The 21460-nt window shown below is 34.4% G+C and overlaps 1 protein-coding gene across 2 annotated transcripts; it reads right to left on the minus strand.

Moving 5' to 3' along the window:
• Window positions 1–2315: 2315 nt before the first annotated feature.
• On the minus strand, window positions 2316–11068 carry LOC112019525 (uncharacterized). Of its 2 annotated transcripts, XM_024052039.2 has the most exons (14): window positions 10703–11068; window positions 7918–8029; window positions 7010–7122; window positions 6813–6935; window positions 6543–6715; window positions 6299–6374; window positions 5276–5362; window positions 4562–4642; window positions 4443–4475; window positions 3861–3914; window positions 3711–3752; window positions 2977–3055; window positions 2819–2889; window positions 2316–2715 (listed from the first exon to the last, which is right to left on the minus strand). In XM_024052039.2, the coding sequence occupies exons 1-14, from the start codon at window positions 10931–10933 to the stop codon at window positions 2617–2619; spliced, it is 1374 nt and encodes a 457-aa protein (XP_023907807.1). In that variant the 5' UTR covers window positions 10934–11068; the 3' UTR covers window positions 2316–2616. The 2 variants fall into 2 exon arrangements, with proteins under 2 accessions (XP_023907807.1, XP_065621607.1); XM_065765535.1 differs by lacking the exon at window positions 5276–5362.
• Between the last annotated feature and the right edge of the window lie 10392 nt (window positions 11069–21460).

Consider the following 21460-nt stretch of genomic DNA (forward strand, 5'->3'; position numbering starts at 1 on the left):
GTTAGAGGCAAACCCAAAACAAAATCTAAACTGATATCTTCTCTTAGAGCCTTGAGAACTGGTAATGGTGTGCATAATCGGTGTTCTAACTGTGGCTCTTAACAATTTGGCAAGTTCTACAACTTCTCACAAGAGACATAACAGCATGAGTCAACTCAGGCCAATAGAAATTTTCTTGCACAAGAGCAACAGTTTTGTCTCTTCCAAAGTGTCCATCAAGACCTCCTCCATGAGCTTCTTGAATAATTACTCTTTGCAAAGAAGACTGAGGAATGCACAATTGGTTATCTTTGGAAAAAAAAATTCAAAAAATGGTTAACAGAACACTTGGAAAATCTTTCCACACATTACCAAAGACTGGATCATCATTATACAACTCCTTGAGAACTTCAAAACCTAGCATCTACATCTCCATAGTGGTTAGCTAAGAATGTCTTCTACTTAATGTATTAGCCACTTGATTCAACCCATCTGGCATGTCGACTATTCAAACACTTCAAAGATTCATGATTAGAATAAAGTAGAAACTCATTTAGAAGGAGATAATGACTCCAATGATCCAAAGCATGAATAAATGATGAATAATTGCATAAAAATATTTATCATAAGTAGATATTTTTTTTCTTGCATTCATTCAATTTCTCACTAAAGAAAGCAATAGGTTTACCCTCTTGGCTAAGCACAACACAAATTCCCACACCTGAAGCATTACAATCAACTTCAAAAAACTTGTTGAAATTTTAGAGTACAAGAATTGGAGTTTCTGTAACCTTTTTCTTGAGCCCTCTTTTGGGCTTCTTAATTCCACTGAAACCTTCCTCCCTTCAAACATTCAATAATAGAGGCAATGGAGTTTGTATGGCTGAGGACGATTTTCAGTTTCTAATCTCAACTTCTCCACCATGGTTGCTGCAACAACATTCTCACAACTTCCCCCATCAATGATAACATCACAAAATTTTCCATGAGAAGTGCATCTAGTATGGAATATATTGTTCCGAAGCCATTCATCTTCTGCATAGGCTACCTTTAGACTTCTTTAAACAAGTGACTCTCTTTGATCAACATAGATCACCTCTTCATTGAAATCAGCATGTTCATGAACTACCAGTGCAGACTCATCTTCATCCTTTATTCCCACATCTTTCTCCACAAGAGAAACTATCTTGTGATTTGGACAATTATAAGCAATATGTCCAAGGCCTTAGACATTTAAAACATCTACGACATGTACCAAAGGTGTTAGGACGATTAAGACCTAATGTTGATTCATTCCTTGGTGGTTGCTTGATAGTGGCTGTCTTGGATAGTGCAATGGACTTAGAAGTGGAACCACTCCCTCAATTAGAAACCCCCTCTCGATTATAATATCGAAAGCCACTACTTTGCATTTCCTCAATTGCTTCTCCACTTTCATAGCAAGCTTGCAAACATCATTGTAAGTCCAACAGGTTTGTAACTAGACCACATCACTGAGTTCAGCACGTAACCCCCCAAGATAGCGAGCTATCATTTGCTCATCTGGTTCTACATTATCACATTGAATCATAAGATGATCAAACTTCGATGTATACTCCACAGAAAGCTCTTTTTGCTTAAAATTATGAAATTTCATAAAAGCATCTTACTTGTAGTGGTCGGGAAAGTATTTTCTCCTGAGCTCTCTTTTCATCTTTTCCCATGTCACAATACAATCTCTTACTTCACGTTGTCGCAGCCTCTTAAGATGCTCCCACCAAATCGAAGCATGTTTCCTTAGCTTGATGGCAACAATCTTTACTTTGCGATTTTTTGGAATATCTTTGAAATCAAAGGTTCGCTTAACAATAGTTATCCAATCAATGAAATTATCAGGTGGCATATTCCCTTCAAATTGTGAAATGTCTACCTTTATATCATAACTTTGTTGTAAGTTTATGATATGATGAGGATGGGGTGGAGTGCTCCTGCCGGAGGAATGACTATGAGCACGATGAAGTGGATTCTCCTTTTCATCATCACTAACAGCTTTAGATTTTGAATTATGATATCTAGGACCTTGTCCTTGATTCTTGTAAAACTCAAAATGCTCTTAGAGTTGCTAAAATTGCCTCCTCAAATCATCCATTTCAAAATCTTGATGATCACTCTTAAGTTTCTCAACATTATTCCCATGTCGATGATGTCCAACCATTGAACCAAAGCTCTGATACCAACTAATAGCGGATTTGTAAGGGAAAAACCAAACTGGTCTGATAAAAGGGTGAAGGATGGCTAGAATGTCATAGGGTACCATGGGTTGAACCAAATTTTTTAGGTAAAATGCATGGTCAAAATTTATATGTATCAATATAATTACATTCTTAATTTACCAAAGGGATGCATATACACATCACCGCCTATAAAAGCTATTACAAAATGCTTGGGAAATACAACAATGAACTATAACACTTGGAGGTGAAGCTTCAATGTTATCCTCTGCAGCTCAAGTTCATAAAGTTTAAGAGAACTTTCTGAGGGATAAACACATTGGAAGCTTGTTTGCCCTAATACAATTACATTGCTCTATGCAAGGGACCCCAAATATTTACATCAGCCATCATAGAAAAAATATTTTAAATTACTCGGGACAAACAATCAACTCTCACTTAGCAATGGTGCTTCAATGTCATCCTCTGAATCACAGCTTGAAGGCACCCCAGGTTTAAGCAGGCAAGCATAACATAATGAAATCATCTAAGGAGAATAAGATGCAGAGTTAGTTAAGAGAGAGAGAGAGAGAGAGAGAGAGAGAGAGAGAGAGAGAAAGAGAGAGAGAGAAGGGGGAGTATATGCTTACCATGCATACAGATGCACATACAATACTGAAACCTTTGCAGTTGAAAGGAGCACTACTAGATAAGAACCATGCTGAAATAAAATTTTGAGCTTGTTAGCAATACATATGAATTGATTCTAACACTCAACTAAAAAAAAATGATGAGTTAGTCTGCTCACAAGTCAATGGACTCATTACGAGCGGTGATAACAAACTTGCTATTGATTCCACACCAGCCACAAATCCTTGTGCTTTTCCCTTCACAAACAATCGAACATACATGTCAATGGAATGACCACGGTCATATGCTTTGTACTGTATTTAGCTCAAGAACTAACTAAACACAGAACAAATTATTTTGATGTGGAAGAACCCTATGTCTACATTTATTTCTTTTTTGTTTGGCATACTCCTGAAATTCCCCATCAGTTAAGTGAATGCAGCAATTTTGGGTGTAAAGTAGCAATTTTCGAGGCATAAAGCATCTGATAATTGTAGATAACTGAACAAAAGATAAAAATCATTGGACCAACTTTTGTAGAAAGCCACCATTTTAAACCCAAAACTCACTACTGGACACATGCTGATTTGATTCATTCCGAACACATGTTGATGAACCTGCCTCTTTTTTTTTTTAATTGAGTTCAAAGTCAATCTAAAGAAGTAGAAAACAACTAGTTCTAGAGGAGTAGTGTGACTTATGAGATGCATTAGCTTTACTCAAACAACTTTATCAAATTCAGCAGCCTCTCCCTATGTATAATAATACCGAAAGGTGTAAATACAGAAACCAGGACTTTCCTTGTATTGGCAGTAAGAGTAGAAGATTATTATTTTTTTGGTTGCTAGAAAGAATATTAAGAACTATGGAATGCAGAACTGTAGGTAATGGGATCACATGTATTTTCCAAACCTGATTTTTTGAGCTTGATGCTCTTGAAATAATTGCATAAGTCTGCATATAATTTGACAGGCAAAATTGAAACACCATTAGAATTAAAGGTGAATTGAATAATCACATTGAATATTATTTTATGAAAAAATTTATGATTCCAATACTTACAGCAGGTCTTACAAGGACAACTACAACTTTAAATGTGGCACTCATGAATGGTACCTGCATTGTGGCAATGTTGCATTGTTACTGACTGAGAAATGTATCAACCGTTGAAAAATAATAAACAGAACTAGGAAACTTTAGTTTTACTTTCACAAAGCCACGATTAGTACATGATTGAATTTATAACTCCCTATGAGGAATGGAAATTAAAAAATTCAAAATAGCCTAAAGAAAAAAGAAAAGAAAGAAAAGTTTCTGATCAATGTCACTAGTGCTTTTTGAACCACAGATTCTTTCATAAAAGAAGCACTCAAGTTCCCTACATGCACGTGAAACTCTCAGAGCATAGAGTAATTTTTATATTCCTCATGTAGTATGTTTTACAAAGTTGTTTTCAAAATTTAAAATTTTCAAACTACAAATTACGTATCTAAACATGATTCATGTAAGAAATAGAAATAACATTGATATATCCAAAAATCATTTAAGGCAAAATATTTGCTTGCAAGCCAACTCAAGTGTTTGTGTCAGAAAATTTTCCTTTAGCATAGAATTAAATAACGCATTCATAAAGTATGTACATACCCATGCCGCCCATGCAAGGCCATTGAATAATGCCTGCACAGCAAAAACAATCATTAGTTTTTATTTTATTTTGTAATTTATGCTGGAAGTATTAAAGGAAATGATTATAAGAGACTTACATAAGCTATTGATGCAAGTAAACCTATGCACAATATTACTTTCTCTCCAACCAATGGATTTATTAGTGGAAGCACCAACATCTGGAACCACAAACCAACATGTTATAGGAAGAGCACTCCTGAAGGAATTTAATATCTTCATAAAGGAAAACAACAAGTTCAACACAATTATCATATGGAATATTTTTGAAAAAAGAGGTTTCATTCATGCTGATAGTATGAGCACTGAACAGTACTATCAATTCCAAAGACTCTGAAAGGATTATAAGCAATTAGGAATCGAGTACTAAAAGGTACAGTATTCTCAATTCCAGAACTCATAAAATAAACTTTTTAATTGTCAAAATTTTCAAACGAAAAAAAATGTGCTCACTAATGGAAGACAATTAAATAGAATATGACCCTAAGAATAGTTTCATTTCTATAACCACGATGCCTTTGCATTGTTTTCTAGTTGAGAAGACAGATTATCAACCACTACAACACCAACTGGAAGAATTATTCTTTTGATAACTTCTGAGCAACAAAGCAGAGGACTTATAGGAAAACTCTGGCATATGCCAAGCAGATAAAGTTAATAACATACTAGCAAATATTGATATACTGCCTTGATTGAGGGGAAAAGATGAGAGTAATTCACAATCTTCAGTATGAAGGTATATCAAACTCTTTTAAGTAAATATAAGGAAACTTTAGCATCATAATATAATTCACCTGTGAAACAATTGAACCTATTCCCACAAGCATCAGAATTTCTGAGAACTGATTTTTATCGAAACCAAAAGCAGCCTTCAAATAGTACTGCACAGGTAGTGGCATAACCATCAATTCATTGAATCAAAACAGAAACATTGTTTCATAAATTTTCATTACTCAACTTCATGGATTGGTTTAGTTGCAATTATCTTATGAGATGATAAATCTAGCACTATCTTATCCTGAACTATTGATTAAGAAAGCCTTTGGCTTTGTCGTCTCTAGGAAGTCTGAAGCTCTCACACCTTTTCTTTTTCTGCATGAGCTTCAGCGCAAAATTTCTCCCATTACTTTGGTGGGTTCAGGACATGTGCATGATCTGTTTGCCAATGACAACTGCTAACCAGCTAAGTCATGACTCCTCTGATTTATACTCTCCTGAATAAAGCTCTCTAGGGTCTCCTGCTTCATGTCTAAGTCTCTACCAATTTCTCTTTCCCCAAGTCCTTCCACATTCTATTTGTATAAGATTTTTAAAATATTTCCTTCAAAAATGGACATCTTTGTCTCTATATAATAAACAAAATTATTTTTATATATTTTTGGGGTAAGCACATCGCATACAAATCCTTCCCCAACAAGGTATGTTTACTGGGCATTCCCCTTCTCCCTTTTCTTTATTTTCTCCTCTTTTTCAACCCCAAATCACACAATGTGCCAATTACTGATTTATAATGACAATTAGATTTTGGCCAAACTAAGATTGGTAGCAACAATAAGCATCACAAAAGCTTTCAGTTCCATGCAAGGTCTTAAGATTCTGACTGAAACTATTCTGAAAAGGCTGAGAGAATATGTCGTTTGTCAAAAAGAAAAAAATAATTATGGAAAAAGGGAAAGAAAATTATATAAATATATATATATATATATATATATATATATATTTAAAATATCTGATGCTGTATGATGGTACCAAGAGGAAATTGTCAGCATGCAACCATCTATTTGCTTGTGAAAATGATAAATTAATAGGAAACATACCATCAAGACATAGGTGATGCCAGACATTCCCAACTCATAGAAGAAAGAAACCAGAGAAATGCCCCTTAAAGTTGGACTGTAAAAGAAACACGAAGCACTTTTAGCCAGACAAAGACAATTTATTTATAATGTTCTGCAGGTATAAAGTTTTGGATGCTTATACTGCCTAAGAGATTCCAGATATGGCTTTTACGTAATGCAGGATGAGGATATTTTAAGCTGTCTTGATTATAGACAAAATTACCTGCTCATAACTATTGTAGCAGCATCTTTCATTGATTTGTATCGTTTCTGGATAATTTTAATTGTCTTAGCTAAGCAAGCTGAATCTTGGTCCCCGTTTGGAGCCCGCTTAACTGTCTCAACCAGAAAGAGTTGAATATAAATCGGAGATAAGATCAAGAGAGCTATTGAAACCTGAAACAAAAGGCTGAATTGGTAAAAATGATTTTACAGAAAAAGATGACAGAATTAAGGCTGCATGGCTAATGCTGAATTTAGAGCAGCAGCATACCGGAAAAATGTACTTTTCTGGGAGAAAAAGTGCCAGAAGATTTCCCAAGACATGTGAAGCAGAACAAAGGCCTGTTATCCAACTAAAAGCTGCTGCCCTCTTATTCTCTTCAACAACATCCGCCTACAAAGGAAGGGAAAATGTGACCCCCAATATTCCCTATTCATGATCATCAATCATTGAGGAACAAGTCTTACCGCATAAGCAACGGCAATGCAGAAAATACTCCCTTGACTTAGAATATAAGATATTGTACGAAGAACATAGTAAGCATATACAAATCCTGTAGACTGATTGCAGGCAAGTATAGCTGAAAATAGAAGACAGAAAAATCAAATTAGTAAACTCACTTGATGGTCTTGACAGTATCATTAATGTAATGCTAGTAGCATCATACAAAGTAAGCATTAATATCATTCGCAATTTTAAAAGGTAATCATGTATAGTTGTAATGGAAATTCCCCCTTTTTTTCCTTATATATTTATTCTTTCAACATGCATAGTTGAACTATAATTACATTTAACTCTTCTTTGTCTCTCATCTTTCAAACATCATTTAGGATGCTTATCTTACTCTAGATCAGTTTCGGATGAATGGTGTCGTCAGTATCCATTCATTCAATCAGAATCAGCGGGAATTCAAAATTTTCTGTGTTTTCAGATGTATAATCCACCAAAAACAAAAAAGATCACCTTTTACCCATTTTCTTTTTTAAAAAAGGTTCTTGGCCAGACTCTGTCAAATTAGTTTAGCCTGAAGCCATATTCATGCCTTAGAAATGGTTTATAGGTTTGAATGCTAAACCATCAATCTTTTGACATGCACATGGTCTATAGTATCCCATCCACTGCCTTCAAAAGCATTTGTAAATTTCATAGACAGAATCACATTAATTTTTTTTCTAAAATATTAATTAAAAAAAAAAAACCATAATTGTGAAACAGCTAATGCACAGTTAAAGTGACATACATATTCGGGATTTCATATCCTTAATTCTCAAAGTTCAGAAGTAAATGTTTCTCAAAAAAAAGTTCAGAAGTAAATACTTAATAGTTTGTACATTTAACTTCACATAAGCAAGTAAGTTACTCAAATGAAACATACCAAAAGGGAATATAGATGTGGATATGGTAAGAAGGAGCATTGGTTTACGCCCATACTCATCTGCAAGCTGACCTAACAGTGGAAGCACCACCATCTTGAAAATTCCAACCACCTGCACGCATTTAAAATATATATGTCAAACTTAATTTAAAGAAAAATTTTCTCTGTTATCTTTCCCAGTCTTCTTCTGCATCTCATGTTAACAAGAAACTGCTTTTGGACTCAATGCAATCAAAAAATTGAAATTTAATTGAGGAGCATAAAGTAAAACAAGTATGAGAAATGTTAACAGTTGCCCTAGGGGCTAAGGGAATTTGTTAGCCCTTAGTACTTTTGTTAGTAAATTATTTTTATAAAGTTTTTATGAGAAAAAAAAAATAATGTTTTGATAATTTTTTTTTATTTATTATAAAAGTGACGTTAAAACTTTCATAAAATAATTTGTTAACAATTGTACCAAAAGTACCCGTTAACAGGACCTAATAAATATTATACATAATATTTTCATAGTAAATTTCAGACATGTTAAGTTGAGATGTTGTAATTGGTTCTTATTTGAACCAATTATTAACAACACTTTATTAATTATCCTTGAAAAGATTTGTGACTCAGGTTATTGAAGGAAACTACATGTGGTAAGCCACACGATGATGAGAAAGGGTATCACATCAAGACCTATTGTAAACTCTAAGGTTATTGAAGGAAACTACACGTCATAAAGCCACACAATGATGAGAAAGGGTATATGAAGGCCGGCCTATGGTAAAATAGCATGCGACCTTTCAAGTTAAAGTTGAGCTGAGAACAGTTTAAAAGGACCATAAGTTTTCCCTTTCAGGTGTCTTGATAAGTGTGCGGCTTGTCTATATATATCGAGAACCAAATTATAAAAAAAGACAAACTAATGTGAGACTGAGAGGATAAGAGAAAAGCTAGAAGGCGAGGGACCCTGGTTACTTGTCTTTATATATATATATATATATAAATTTGATGGAATACTTGTCTTTTTATACATTGGTACACAACTTGGTCACATTGATGAAGGCACTACTACAAGTCTACAACCATAACTTTTTGTCTCATATTTATTCATTACTCTACCATATTAAAGATGAAGGAAACAACAATAATTATTCCAACTTTTTGAGTTTTTATTTTTTTATTTAAATTAAAGATATTTCCAAATCAAAATCATACAAGCAGATTCTCAAAAAAAAAAAAAAAAAAAAATCATACAAGCATATTTCTTTTATTTTGCCAACATACTTACCTAATAGAGCATCTAGTCTTATCATATCCTACCTATCTTCACTCATAATTTTGGGAGTGTAAATGATGATAGGAAATACCTCAATTAAGTACCCTATAATCAATGCCACTTACCCATGTAAATATTTTCTTTTAAAAAATCTCTCTCTCTCTCTCTCTCTCTACTACTTTGTAAATTTATTACATGGGTTTTGCTAGTCCATCATCTTGGTGATCTATTTATAAGGAGCCATAGGTATGAGATATTGTTTGTATGAAACATAATATTATACTAACTTTGTATATACCATGCATAACCCATGACCATGAGTCAAAGATTCTAATTGAATCGTAACCTTAATTAAAAAAAGGTAATGGTATATAATAATATTTTTATATTATAAATCAATTTACTTTAAGAAGCTTCTAATTTCTATACGTGGAAATTGACAAAATAATCATTTTATTTTAGACTAGCTTGACCCAATTAATAAATGGATAATTGAATTTTTTTTTTTTTTTTTTTAGTAGAGAGTACGACATGTGGATTCATTTTTAGATTCCTGTAGTTTATGAATATCTATAAACTGTCATCAGTTTTATTTCCAAAAGGGAAAGTAGAGTAAGAACCAATGACTAACAAGTTTTGTGGGTCGTTACTAGTTTTCATTCAATTGCAATTATTTGCTTACGTAGATTTCAAACTAAGATATTAAAAATTCTCCAACCACTATTTCATTTATGAAAGCGTAAAAAGAAAAGTTGACATTGACACAGTGTTTTTCTAAAGAAATCAACATCTAATCCATCTAAAAGTCCTTGAAACTTTAAGGATAACAAAGTATTACTATCAATGATAAATTCCAGGAATATGATGGACAATGCAGGCCCTTTTCTTTTTAATTCTTTTATTCCTTTTGGGACCATTAGTTGGGGCTGTTTGGGTGTCGATGAAAATTCAAACAAACAGTGAGAGAAAGGAGAATTATGAACTTGATTCGATTCTTTGAGCATAAAAAACATAAAGTAAAATTAAGTGAGAAATGGATCATTTTCCCTGCTTAGCACTATATAATTATAAACACTTACGAAGCAACTCCAAAATAATGTCCACTAAATAAATAAAAAAATCAAGAACTATGAGTCTAGGAAAGCAGATCATCATGCAGGCTCCCGTTTGGTTTCCGAGACAATACGTATAGAAAAGAAAATTAAACCTTTTTTTGGACTTAGGAAGAACAAATTAAGCGAAATTTTCAACTCTTTCGAGTTTCAGTGTCTTGGTGTCTATTAATAAATAAATAAATAAAAACAAGACTCAAACATGTTACAAAGAACAAGAAAGCGCCAAATTCGACAACCATAAGTTTTTTAAACAGATATAACACAACAACAACATTTTTTTTAATATCCCACGTTTGAATTGGATATTTGGTACGAGGTTTTTAACCAACTAAACATGGCTCATTTTTCCTCAAATTTTTTTTTTCTCAGGAGCTAAACCAAAAAAACAAAAAAGACAGAATTTGTTACATACCGTTTGTTGAAGACCATTAAGATAAATAGCTTCTGTACAGGTTGAGTCTCCTGGACATAGAGCATTAGTAATAACATCAACAAGAACCGAAACAGTCATTTCCTCAGCGATCCAATGAACACAGAGAGGTAGTAGCAAGTGAAGCATGAGCTTCATTCCTTCCATGTCACTACTACTGCTGCTACTACTACTAATGTCTTGTTGTTTTGCAAGAACCTTGTTTGACAACATGGGGTAGAAGAAAATTTATTATATATATGTAGAAGGAGAAAAATTCGATGTGGGAATTCAGAGAGCGAGAGAAGGAAATTAGGAAGGGTAGGTGGGACTAGTTGGTGTAGTGAAACTGAGATTTTTGACTGGTTGGTGTGTTGGCAGTATTGGGAATTTATAAGGTGAAAAAGTGGATGATCTTGTGGCGGTCCGAGGCTCTGCACCATGAATGCACGTGTTGGTGTGGGTTGGGCGTGTGGCATTGCCTTGTTTGCTTGTGGATGTTTCGTGACTTTTCATCTTGGCTTAGCCTAGCTGTCTCTCTCTACTTTCTACTCTGTATATATAATAGCCTTATCCATGGAGTTTTACTCTCTGTTTGTGTGTATTTTTAATTTTTCTAATAATAAAAAAATAATATTCATTTTTTTAAATAAAATGAAGTGGTGTCTCAGCCTTTAATCATACTATTCCATTATCAAATAATCCTCAGTTTTGGAAATATAAATTTTGGTACAATGGGTTAAATTTCAAACCTTCAATTTAGATGTAGATATTATGAGTGTGAAACAAATGGATTGTCTTTTTTTAGTCTTTTTACTTTTATTTTTAGAAGAGGCATAGTGAAAAGGAAGGAAATCATAAACATCTTACTTTATACCCGAGATTCCTGGTCTTGATGATGAAGTCTCAATCACTACTGAAATGGATCAATACTGTGTATTTAATTTAAATACAACAACTCAACCACAAGATTCGATCCCATTTTAAAAACCCAATAGTAACCTTCTCATCAAAGAGACGCCTCTCTCTCTCCTACTGAAAATTTCTATAAAACAAAAATATTTAAAAGATCATGTTTTAGAGATCCAACTAATGTAGCATATAGGCTCATAGTCATAGAGGCATTCATTCGCACCTGAGATGCTAAGGATCATGGGCCTTGTCTCACAACGCTAAGGATTGAGAATGAGTGTGAGTTAGAAGTACTCTTTTTGAGGATTGTTTGGAACTAAACCACTATGGTCATTCATTGTGTAATTGAACAAAATACCCTATGATGGAGTATCAACCATTGATAAATCAAACATAATTGCTTCTCTTCTACAAAAAAAAACCGAGAAATACAATTCGTTAAAAAGTTTAACACTGATGTGTGTTCACGATTACAAATTTGCAACACCAAATGTCACGTTTTACTTTTTCTTTTTGGAATAAAATTTTAACTAAGCAAAATAAAATAAAATCAATGAACTCCATTCCTTTGCGTCAAAATCTAATGAACACTCATATCATTTAAAAAACTAAACCTCGAGCACTTCAAAACAAAACAATAGCTATTCTATACGTAAATCTAGCCAAGCCAAAACTCAAGCTAGTGAGTAGTGATGGTGCTGATGACATATTTGTGGGGTCATTTGACTGGGACCCAAATTGGATGTTTTGCTTTTTCCACCCAATTTTTACCACATTTTACAAGAGATTGTGAGCTTTTTCCACCCAACTTTTACTACATTTTACTAGAGATGGTGTGTCACGTCCCAAACCCGATACCTAGATTTGTGATCATGACTGGCATGTTAATATCAAACTTTAACTTGATATTAATAAGAACTAACTAAACTTTTAAACAAAAACTTTCATCTTTCTTTTCATTCTTGTTTCTTTACATTCTTAATATAACTTTCCACTTGATATTTAGAGTATCTACATTGTACTTCAAGGGATAACATAATCCACTAGTCATTCAAATTCCCCATAAAGCTTCTCAGGAGATTTCCCAAACTTCGATTCACAACTTCAGTTTGTCCATCTGTTTATTGATGGTAAGAAGAGCTGAGTTGAAGTGTAGTTCCAAGCTTCCTCCAAAGAGTATGCCAAAAATGACTTACAAACTTCGAATACAAATGTCACTCATGTTCTACATGCTGATTTTAGCACATTACCTTAATAAAATGTTTGTCCAGATTCTCAAAAAAAATAAATATAATAAAATAATCACTGCAACATCTATAGAAATTTAATTCATGAAAATAAATGCATTTAACTACTTAATAAATTGTAATTAATCTATAAGTTAACATAAATGCAATCTTTTGATTTTGATGAGGTGGAGGGCTAAATAAGAGAATTTTTATTTCTTCTTAAGAAATGATCACTTGGCAAAATATTAGATGGGTTTGGCTTACCTCCAGTACATTTTTAACAAATATCTCCTTTTGTTTTAATAAGAAACTGTCATATCATCCACTAACTAAATTAAATGTGGAGATTAAAACTCAATATCATTTGTCATTGTATATTTAAAACAACAGAAGATGTCCAGTTAAAAAAGTATTAAAGGTAAACTAAACTCATCTTAGATTATACTATGGCGAAAGCATTTTAAAGTTTCAAGTTTGAAGTTTATCTTATCTTTGACTTTTATATATTATATAGAGTATAGATAACCTAAAGGCATTTTAGTGTTTTAAAATAGTACTTTCTCTCAATTTTGGCTTTTATACATGAAGATATCAATTTCAAAGGTTTACTTTTTATATGTGACCTCCATTCCTTTGTTCAAAATCTAATAAACGCTTATATCACTTCAAAAAATAAAATAAAATAAAATAAACCTAATAAACGACAATAGCTTTTCTATACATAAATCTAGCCAAGCCGAAACCCAAGCTAGTGAGTAGTGACGGAGCAAGCATGATATTTGATGGGGACCCAAATTGGATGTTGTGCTTTTTCTACCCAACTTTTGCCATGATATTTGATGGGGACCCAAATTGGATGTTGTGCTTTTTCTACCCAACTTTTGCCACTTTTTGGTGGGAGAGAAAAGCCAAGTTCCTAACCAATTTTTCTGTTGTGTAAGCAATTATGTAGTCATTTAAGAACTCTGATTGACAGTAGTCAGAAAAACCAGAAATAGTTACAATCATCCACGTATATATTTCACATTGCAAAAGATGATTCCCATGATTGATGAAAATGAAGCTAGTTAAAAATTCCATTTTCAAATCACTAACTGAAAGTCAACACTCATGTGAGAGTGAGACCAAATACAAATAGGCAAGAAGTATGAAGTATGAATGATAAAGCACCAACGAGTACGGATACAGAGAAATTATGGACACTTTTGTAGATAAAATTTTGCTAGGGACCCATGATACATAAGTATGAAGTATGAATGATAAAGCACCAATAAGTTGTTGTAAAAGTAGCCCCTTAAGTATATGACACTCGCATTCATTAACTCTTAATCTACTACACTACATAACTGATTGTAAGAAATGTCTAAAGTAGTAGGCAGGAAGAGAGTTGCATGATTGCATCGATGACAAGACTATTTCTAAAGCATTGTCGATTAATTGCAATATAATAAACGTGGATTTTCAATTTGGAAAGACAAGAATTTACAAAGAATAGGACTAAAGTACCGGACATTATGACCGATGTGTATACCGTCATGGTTCTAGATGGTAAAGAATAGGTTGGAAAATTGGAATTAATTTTTTTAATTTTGACTGTATTAACAGAATTTTTTTTCTAAATAACAACAAATATTTAAAAATTTAGTTAAGTGTCAGGTTGCAAAAGAATGTAGAAAACTAACATCTCGAGTGTCTAAAACTCGAGTTCCAAGATAAAAATCGAGTTTTTAAGTCTCGATTTGTAAGTGGATAAGTGTGATGTGGAAAAAAATCCACGTGGAAATCGAGTTTTAAAGACTCGAGTTCCATAAACGCCGCTATAGAGCTTAAAAACGTCACTATAGGGCTTAAAAATGGAGTTATAAAAAATTTTTGCAGGAAAACGCCGCTATAGGGCTTAAAAATGTCACTATAGGGCTTAAAAACGTCACTATAGGGCTCCCTGAACCTGGTATTGAACACTAATAAAAAAATTTTGCAGGAAAACGCCGCTATAGGGCTTTAAAACGTCACCATAGGACTCAAAAACGCCACTATAGGGGTGATCAAAATAATTTTTTTTTTGCATGGAACTCGATTTTCAAAAACTCGAGATCCATGTGGCATTTTCAGTCCAACAACACTTGCAAAGCGAGTCTTTAAGACTCGAGTTTTAAAATGGAGCTCGAGTTTCTAAAACTCGAGATGCTATTTTTCTTATTTCTTCAGAACTTTACCTAACTTACTATATACTTGGCCTTTACGTTGTTAGTCTGCCCATTCCCCCGTATTAACATATTGTACTTTTAACAGCTGGCGAAAGGTTTTGTGACTCACTCATGGGTTAGCCTACTCGCAACCAAGTCATGAGCCACCCGGCTGAACTAAATTTCAATCTTCTACATGTACTCTTCACGAGGCCTTTCGCAGGTACTTCAATCAAGAACAAGTCACAAGCTTCACAGTTTTGAGCAATTCTTCACTAACTTGAGACTAAACCTATGTACAATAAATCTCACAAAATACAAGTAAATAATTGAAAGAAATACAAGTGAATTTTCACAGATAAAGCCAACAAAACTAACAAGAAAAAAAAATCACAACTTAACAAAATACTTTCCTAGAATTCACCATGATTGCCCTTAATAAGGGAAAGATGAATTGACATTCAAAAAAAATTATACTTTGAATTATTTGCCCCCTCTCAACTCCTTCCTTTGACCTTGGAGCCACAAGATTGCAAATAAATACAAAATAATATTCACGATCCCTAATCAATTTCAAACATTCTTCTCAAAAAAAAATTAAAAAAAATAAAACATGATTTAACCAAATTTCATTTTCATTTGGTTTCAAGGTTTCCCAAAAGTTAAGTCATTTGGTACATGTGTTTAAACACATGTTTTTAGTTTTTAAACAACATTACACGCATTTTCACACATTTTTTCACCTACATGTATTTCCAAAAAATACAGACAACACTACCAAATGGCCCCACATTTTATAATGGCTCCTTTTCTAAATCAAAAGTTCACGTATATTGTATAAAAATATATTTGCAAGATAATTGATATTCAAATTATATTTTTTATTTAAAATGATCTTCCCTTATCTTGGCCTGCTTTTTTTCCATTTGGAGTCACAAGCTACTAAATAACAAAATAAAAAATTACATACCGTTACTTAACCAAATTTTGTTTGGCTTCAAGGTTTCCCAAAAATCTACCATTTTCCAATGGATCTTGTTCTAAATCAAAATTGTTGATTAAATAAAATCTAATTGCAAGATGAATTGACATTCAAACAATATTTTATTTAAAATTATCTGAACACTCATTTTATAAGGACTCGATCTCTTTATATTTAACTTCCAAGTTATCTCCCCCACCCCCACCCCCACCCCCAAAAAAAATAATAATAATAAATCAATATGGGCAAGAGAACTATGCAATAGCTTGCTTTGATTACAATGACATTGCTTGTACTTACTGTAGTACAAGCTAAGCACCCAAAGCCTCCGCCTAATACCTATTCCAAACTTCCTAGTTATGTCTTTCCAACCCTTAAGTATCATTGCCTTTACCCTAGGGCTTTAGAATTTTGCAAAGGATATTGTCTTCATAGATGTGAATTTCACTTTAAACGTTATCCTGCTCTACACATAGAATGTTTGGATAAATGTTTGCTACCATGCGTACATCATACTATAGAAATTTGGCCCCATTATCGCACATTAAAAAAAAAAAAAAAATTAATGTGGGGAGAGCTTAGGCTATAGCTTTAATCAAAATTTCTCTATCTGCTTGGGAAAAAAGTTTAGATTCCCAACCTTGTAAGTTCTTCCAAATCTGTTACTTGATGTGTGTGAAGCTCTCTTTCTTGTTTCTACCGACGAGGGAGGGGAGACCCAAGTATTTTTCATATTGCTATACTATCGTTACTGCAAGCATATCTTTGATCATGTTTTGCATATCAGCTATGGTGGATTTGTTGAAGAAGACTGTGGTTTTTGCTCTATTGATTTGTTGTCCGGAAGCATGCTCATATTTAGCAAGAACATTCAACAAGGTCTGGCACTCACTTTCCTTGGCCCTGCAAAAAAAATTAAGCTATCTTTTGCAAAAAGTAAATGAGTTATTTTAGCCCCGTTGTGACATATGGACACTCCTCTGATATCTCCATGGGTTGCTGCTTTATTTGTTAGTCCATGCAGCCTCTCAGTGCACATGAGGAAAAGATATGGAGAGAGCAGGTCTCCATGTCTAAGTCCCCTGGAGGGGGTGATATGACCATGAGGTTCTCCATTTATCAATACTGAATATGATGCCGTGGTAATGCATACCATCATCAGTTTCACCTAACTATCCTGAAAACCCATCTTCACCAAGACTTTCTCCATAAAAGACCATTCCACCCGGTCATATGCCTTGCTCATATCCAATTTCAAAGCCATAAAACCTATCTTACCCTTATTATGATTTCTCATGTAGTGCAAGGTTTCGAATGCCACCAAAATATTATCTTAAATCAAGCGGTTAGACATAAAAGCACTCTAGTGTTCCAATTACACTATGTAATGAGATTGCGTCCCTAATCCATAAATTTTTTTGGGGACAAAGAGGTGATAATAGAAAGATTCATTGGGTAAAATGGTCAGATTTATGTAAACCCAAATTGCAGGGAGGTATGGGTTTTAAAGACTTAGCCATGTTCAATGATGCACTTTTGGCCAAGCAAACTTGGAGGCTCCTACATGATACTCTGTCACGATTCTATAGAATTTTCAAAGCTAAATTTTTTCCAACTACTATTGTGATGGAAGCCAAAACTCCGAATAATGCATCTTTTGCCTAGAAGAGCATAATTAAAGGGAGGGACATTATTAAGCAAGGAGCAGTGTGGAGAATCGGCCTAGGGAAAGTTTGGGGAGATAACTAGCTCCCTGTGAAGAACAATCCTAGAATAATATCTCCGAAGCTTGAGGAGGGAGGCACGGTTTGGGTTAGTGACCAGATTGACCCAGTTTATAGAACATGGAGGAAGTGGTTGACCAGGTTTTCTATGATTTTGAGGCAGCTATCATAAAGAATATCTATCTTTGTCGCTCCATTCAAGAAGATGTTATGATATGGCCTTTCAATCTAAACGGAGAGTACTCAGTCAAGTCTAAATACCAATTCTTACAGGAAGAACAACCAAGACCATCAAACACGGAATCCATGAAACCTTTGTGGAAAAAAAATATAAGGCCTAGAAGTGCCTAACAAGGTTAAGAACCTGGTTTGTCGAGCTTGCACAATTTCCTTACCTACCAAAGCAAAGCTGGTTCGCCGCAAAATTATCACTAACAACTTGTGTGATATTTGCAGAATGCACTAGGAAGACACAAATCATGCCCTTTACTGCTGCCCTGTGTTAGTTTCCATGTGGAGACAAATTCCAATGTGGAACCCTGATGCACTCAAGGGCAACAAGACATTCACTGACCTTATTGAATTTGTTTTTGTAGGTAATAAGGATCCGAAGCTGTTCTCCCTTGTCATTTGGAACTTGTGGAATCACCGAAACAATCTTCGATTAGGCAAGGCGGCTTTGCCCCTCGACAAAATACTAGAGCACTCTCAGGAACGACAAATTGAAGCCCTTACCTCTCCAGCAACCTCCTCACTACACCAAAGCCAACAGCAGGCATCCTGGTCTCCCCCGAACGCCCCGCAGTGCAAGATCAACTATGATGCAACAACTTTTGCCAAAGACAACAAAGCTAGCCTGGAAGTTGTAATCCGAAATAGTGAAGGTCTCGTGATGGCTTCACTAACGCAACAACTCCCCCTGCCAGCCACTATGATTGAGATTGAGGCACTGGCAACACAAAGAGTGATAGAGCTTGCACTGGAAATTGGTCTTGACAAAATAGTACTTGAAAGTGACAACATAGTACTTGTGTGTGTATTGGCAGAAAAACAGTGGTTTGTGCAGTTTGCAAAGTGCATAGATCGTGCAACACGCAACTTGTTCGCCCCTTAAGGTCTCGAGATGCTCACGATGTGCACGTCTGCACTCTTAGACAAACACCTACCACGTGGACTTCACGAGTAGCTTAGGTCGCGAGCTGGTCACCTCCAAGCCACGAGATCCCGAGTTGATGCAACTTCCAGTCTTCAAGGAAAGGCTCAAGTACACCACCCCAACTTACATGAAAACCCAAAAAATGATACATCACCAATAAAATACATTACATATAAAGTTTTGTCACTAAATAAAGCCATACATAACAACATGACTTCTCAATACTTATACTTATTGTAGTACAAGCTAAGCCCCCAAAGCCTCCGCCTAATACCTTTTCCAACCTTCCTGGTTATGTCTTTCTGACCCTTAAATAGGGACGAAGCCAAAACTTTGAGTTGGGGGGGCGATTTTACTATTAGCTATGTGCGGCAGTTTCAACCTCTAATTCTGCTACTTAGCTATTGAGATTTTTTCTTTGGCAAAAATACTATTTTCGTCCCTACATTTTCACACGATTCCCACTTTGGTCCCTATCTTTTTTTTCCACCACTTTTAGTCCCTATCTTGGAAAACACATCTCATTTTAGTCCTTTTCGTCAGTGCCATAACGACCCTGTCCTACGTGGCAGACAGAACTATTAAAATAATAATAAAAGATTTTATTTTGGCATTAAAAAAAGCCACGTCAGCATCTAAATTAAAAAATTAATTTATTAATTTTAACTAAATAAAAAAAATTAAAAACAGAATTAAAAATCAAAAATCACATGAATTGAGATCTAAATGTATCTTGAACAAGAACACAATCCTAGATCTAAGAACACAAACCCAGAAATTAAAATCCAAAAATTAAAAATTTCAAAAGTACCAAATCAATCCAAAAATACAACATAACCAATCCAAACAAAAAAAAAAAATCTCAAACTCATAAAAAAAAACCCCATCAACCAACATGTCTGAAGCAAGCCACGAACCCAGGGACAATCACAATGACCAACCCACCAATAAATCACAAACCAAACCACAAATGAAGAACCAAACCACAAAGCAAGCCACAAACCAAACCTGGATCGGAACCACCAACCACCGCCACCCTAACCCAAATTGGAACCACAACCCAACAAAAATTAACCCATGAAACCCACAAATTTAGAACAAACACCGTGGCCCACTCCAACAAACACAATCAACAAACCCCCCCCCCCCCCCCCCAAAATCCAAGACCAAGGACAAAAGCCAAATGTGAAAAAGGGAGAGAAAGAGAACTCACCGTCGCTATGCCGCTGCCTTGGACCTGATCTGGTCGGGCTAAGGGGTTCACGATGGGCCAATGGTTTTCAAGTGGATGGGCTCTGCGATTTTCAGGTGGATGTGCTCTCTCACGTTTTTGGTTGGCGAACACAACCCATTCTTTTGGTTCGCATTGCAAAAGAAGAGTAAAAGATCTGTCGAAGGATCCGATGTTGTATCCATGTTGCAAAAGAGAAAAAGATCTGGATGATTCGATCTGGTCAAAACTCAGTTATGTGTTGATCGAGGTCCTTAGTCAACTCCCTTACCGATTGGCTATCCAATGGTGGCGTCGTTGACTTGAGGTTTGACCGACGAAAGCTGTAGTGGAACGAGCTTTTTGTCAGAGAAAAGCTCATTGGCAAGGAACATGGCCACCGAATCTGGGTTTGCTTAAGGTGGGTTTGCTGGGTTCAACTTGCTTGAGATGGGTTTTTCTAAGTTTGAGATTTTTTTGTTTGGATTGGTTGTGTTGTATTTTTGTATTGATTTGATACTTTGAGGCTTTAGAATTTGATGATTTTGCTGGGTTTAAGAAAATAGTGATTTTGAGATTTTTAATTTTTGGATTTTAATTTCTGGATTTAAGTTCTTTGATTTTTTTTAGAAGAGCTCTAGGTTTGTGTTCTTAGATTTGGATTTGTGTTCTTAGATTTGGATTTGTGTTTTTGTTGTTCTTATTCAAGACACACTTAGATCTCAATTCATGTGATTTTTGGTTTCTAATTATGTTTTTAATTTAGATGCTGACGTGGGATTTTTTAATGCGAAAATAAAATTTATTATTATTATTTTAATAGTTCTGTCTGCCACGTAGGACGAGGCCGTAAGGGCACTGACAGAAAGGGCTAAAACGAGACGCGTTTTCCAGGATAGGGACTAAAAGTGATGAAAAAAAAAAAAAAAGGGACCAAAGTGGGAATCGCGTGAAAATGTAAGGACGAAAATGAGTTTTTCGCCTTTTTCTTTTTGTGGGTAAGAACAAAATTTTTTTTGTTTAGAATTTTTTAAAGAGCAGGGTTATTTATTTTGGATAAAATTTGTTAATTGAGCTTAATTTTGTTTTTAGTTTTACTAGTAATTTTTGTTGTTGAGCTTCTTCTTTTTCTTTTTCTTTTTTTTGACTTGGATATTCGTTTTAGATTTTAGATCTATAAATTTTTTTATGGTCACTAAAATGATAAAAATGCTCGAGCTACAAGTTTTTTATAAATTACTGATGTGATAAGTGATTATTGGTAAGCACAAAAATAATATGAGTGATGTGCCATATGCGAATCAATAATAATTTGTTACCAAAACAGTTTGTAAAAATGTTATAAAAATGTTTGTAAGTATA

The sequence above is a fragment of the Quercus suber genome, unplaced genomic scaffold (genome assembly GCF_002906115.3).
Source record: "Quercus suber isolate HL8 unplaced genomic scaffold, Cork oak 2.0 scaffold_635, whole genome shotgun sequence".
NCBI classification, from domain to species: Eukaryota; Viridiplantae; Streptophyta; class Magnoliopsida; order Fagales; family Fagaceae; genus Quercus; species Quercus suber.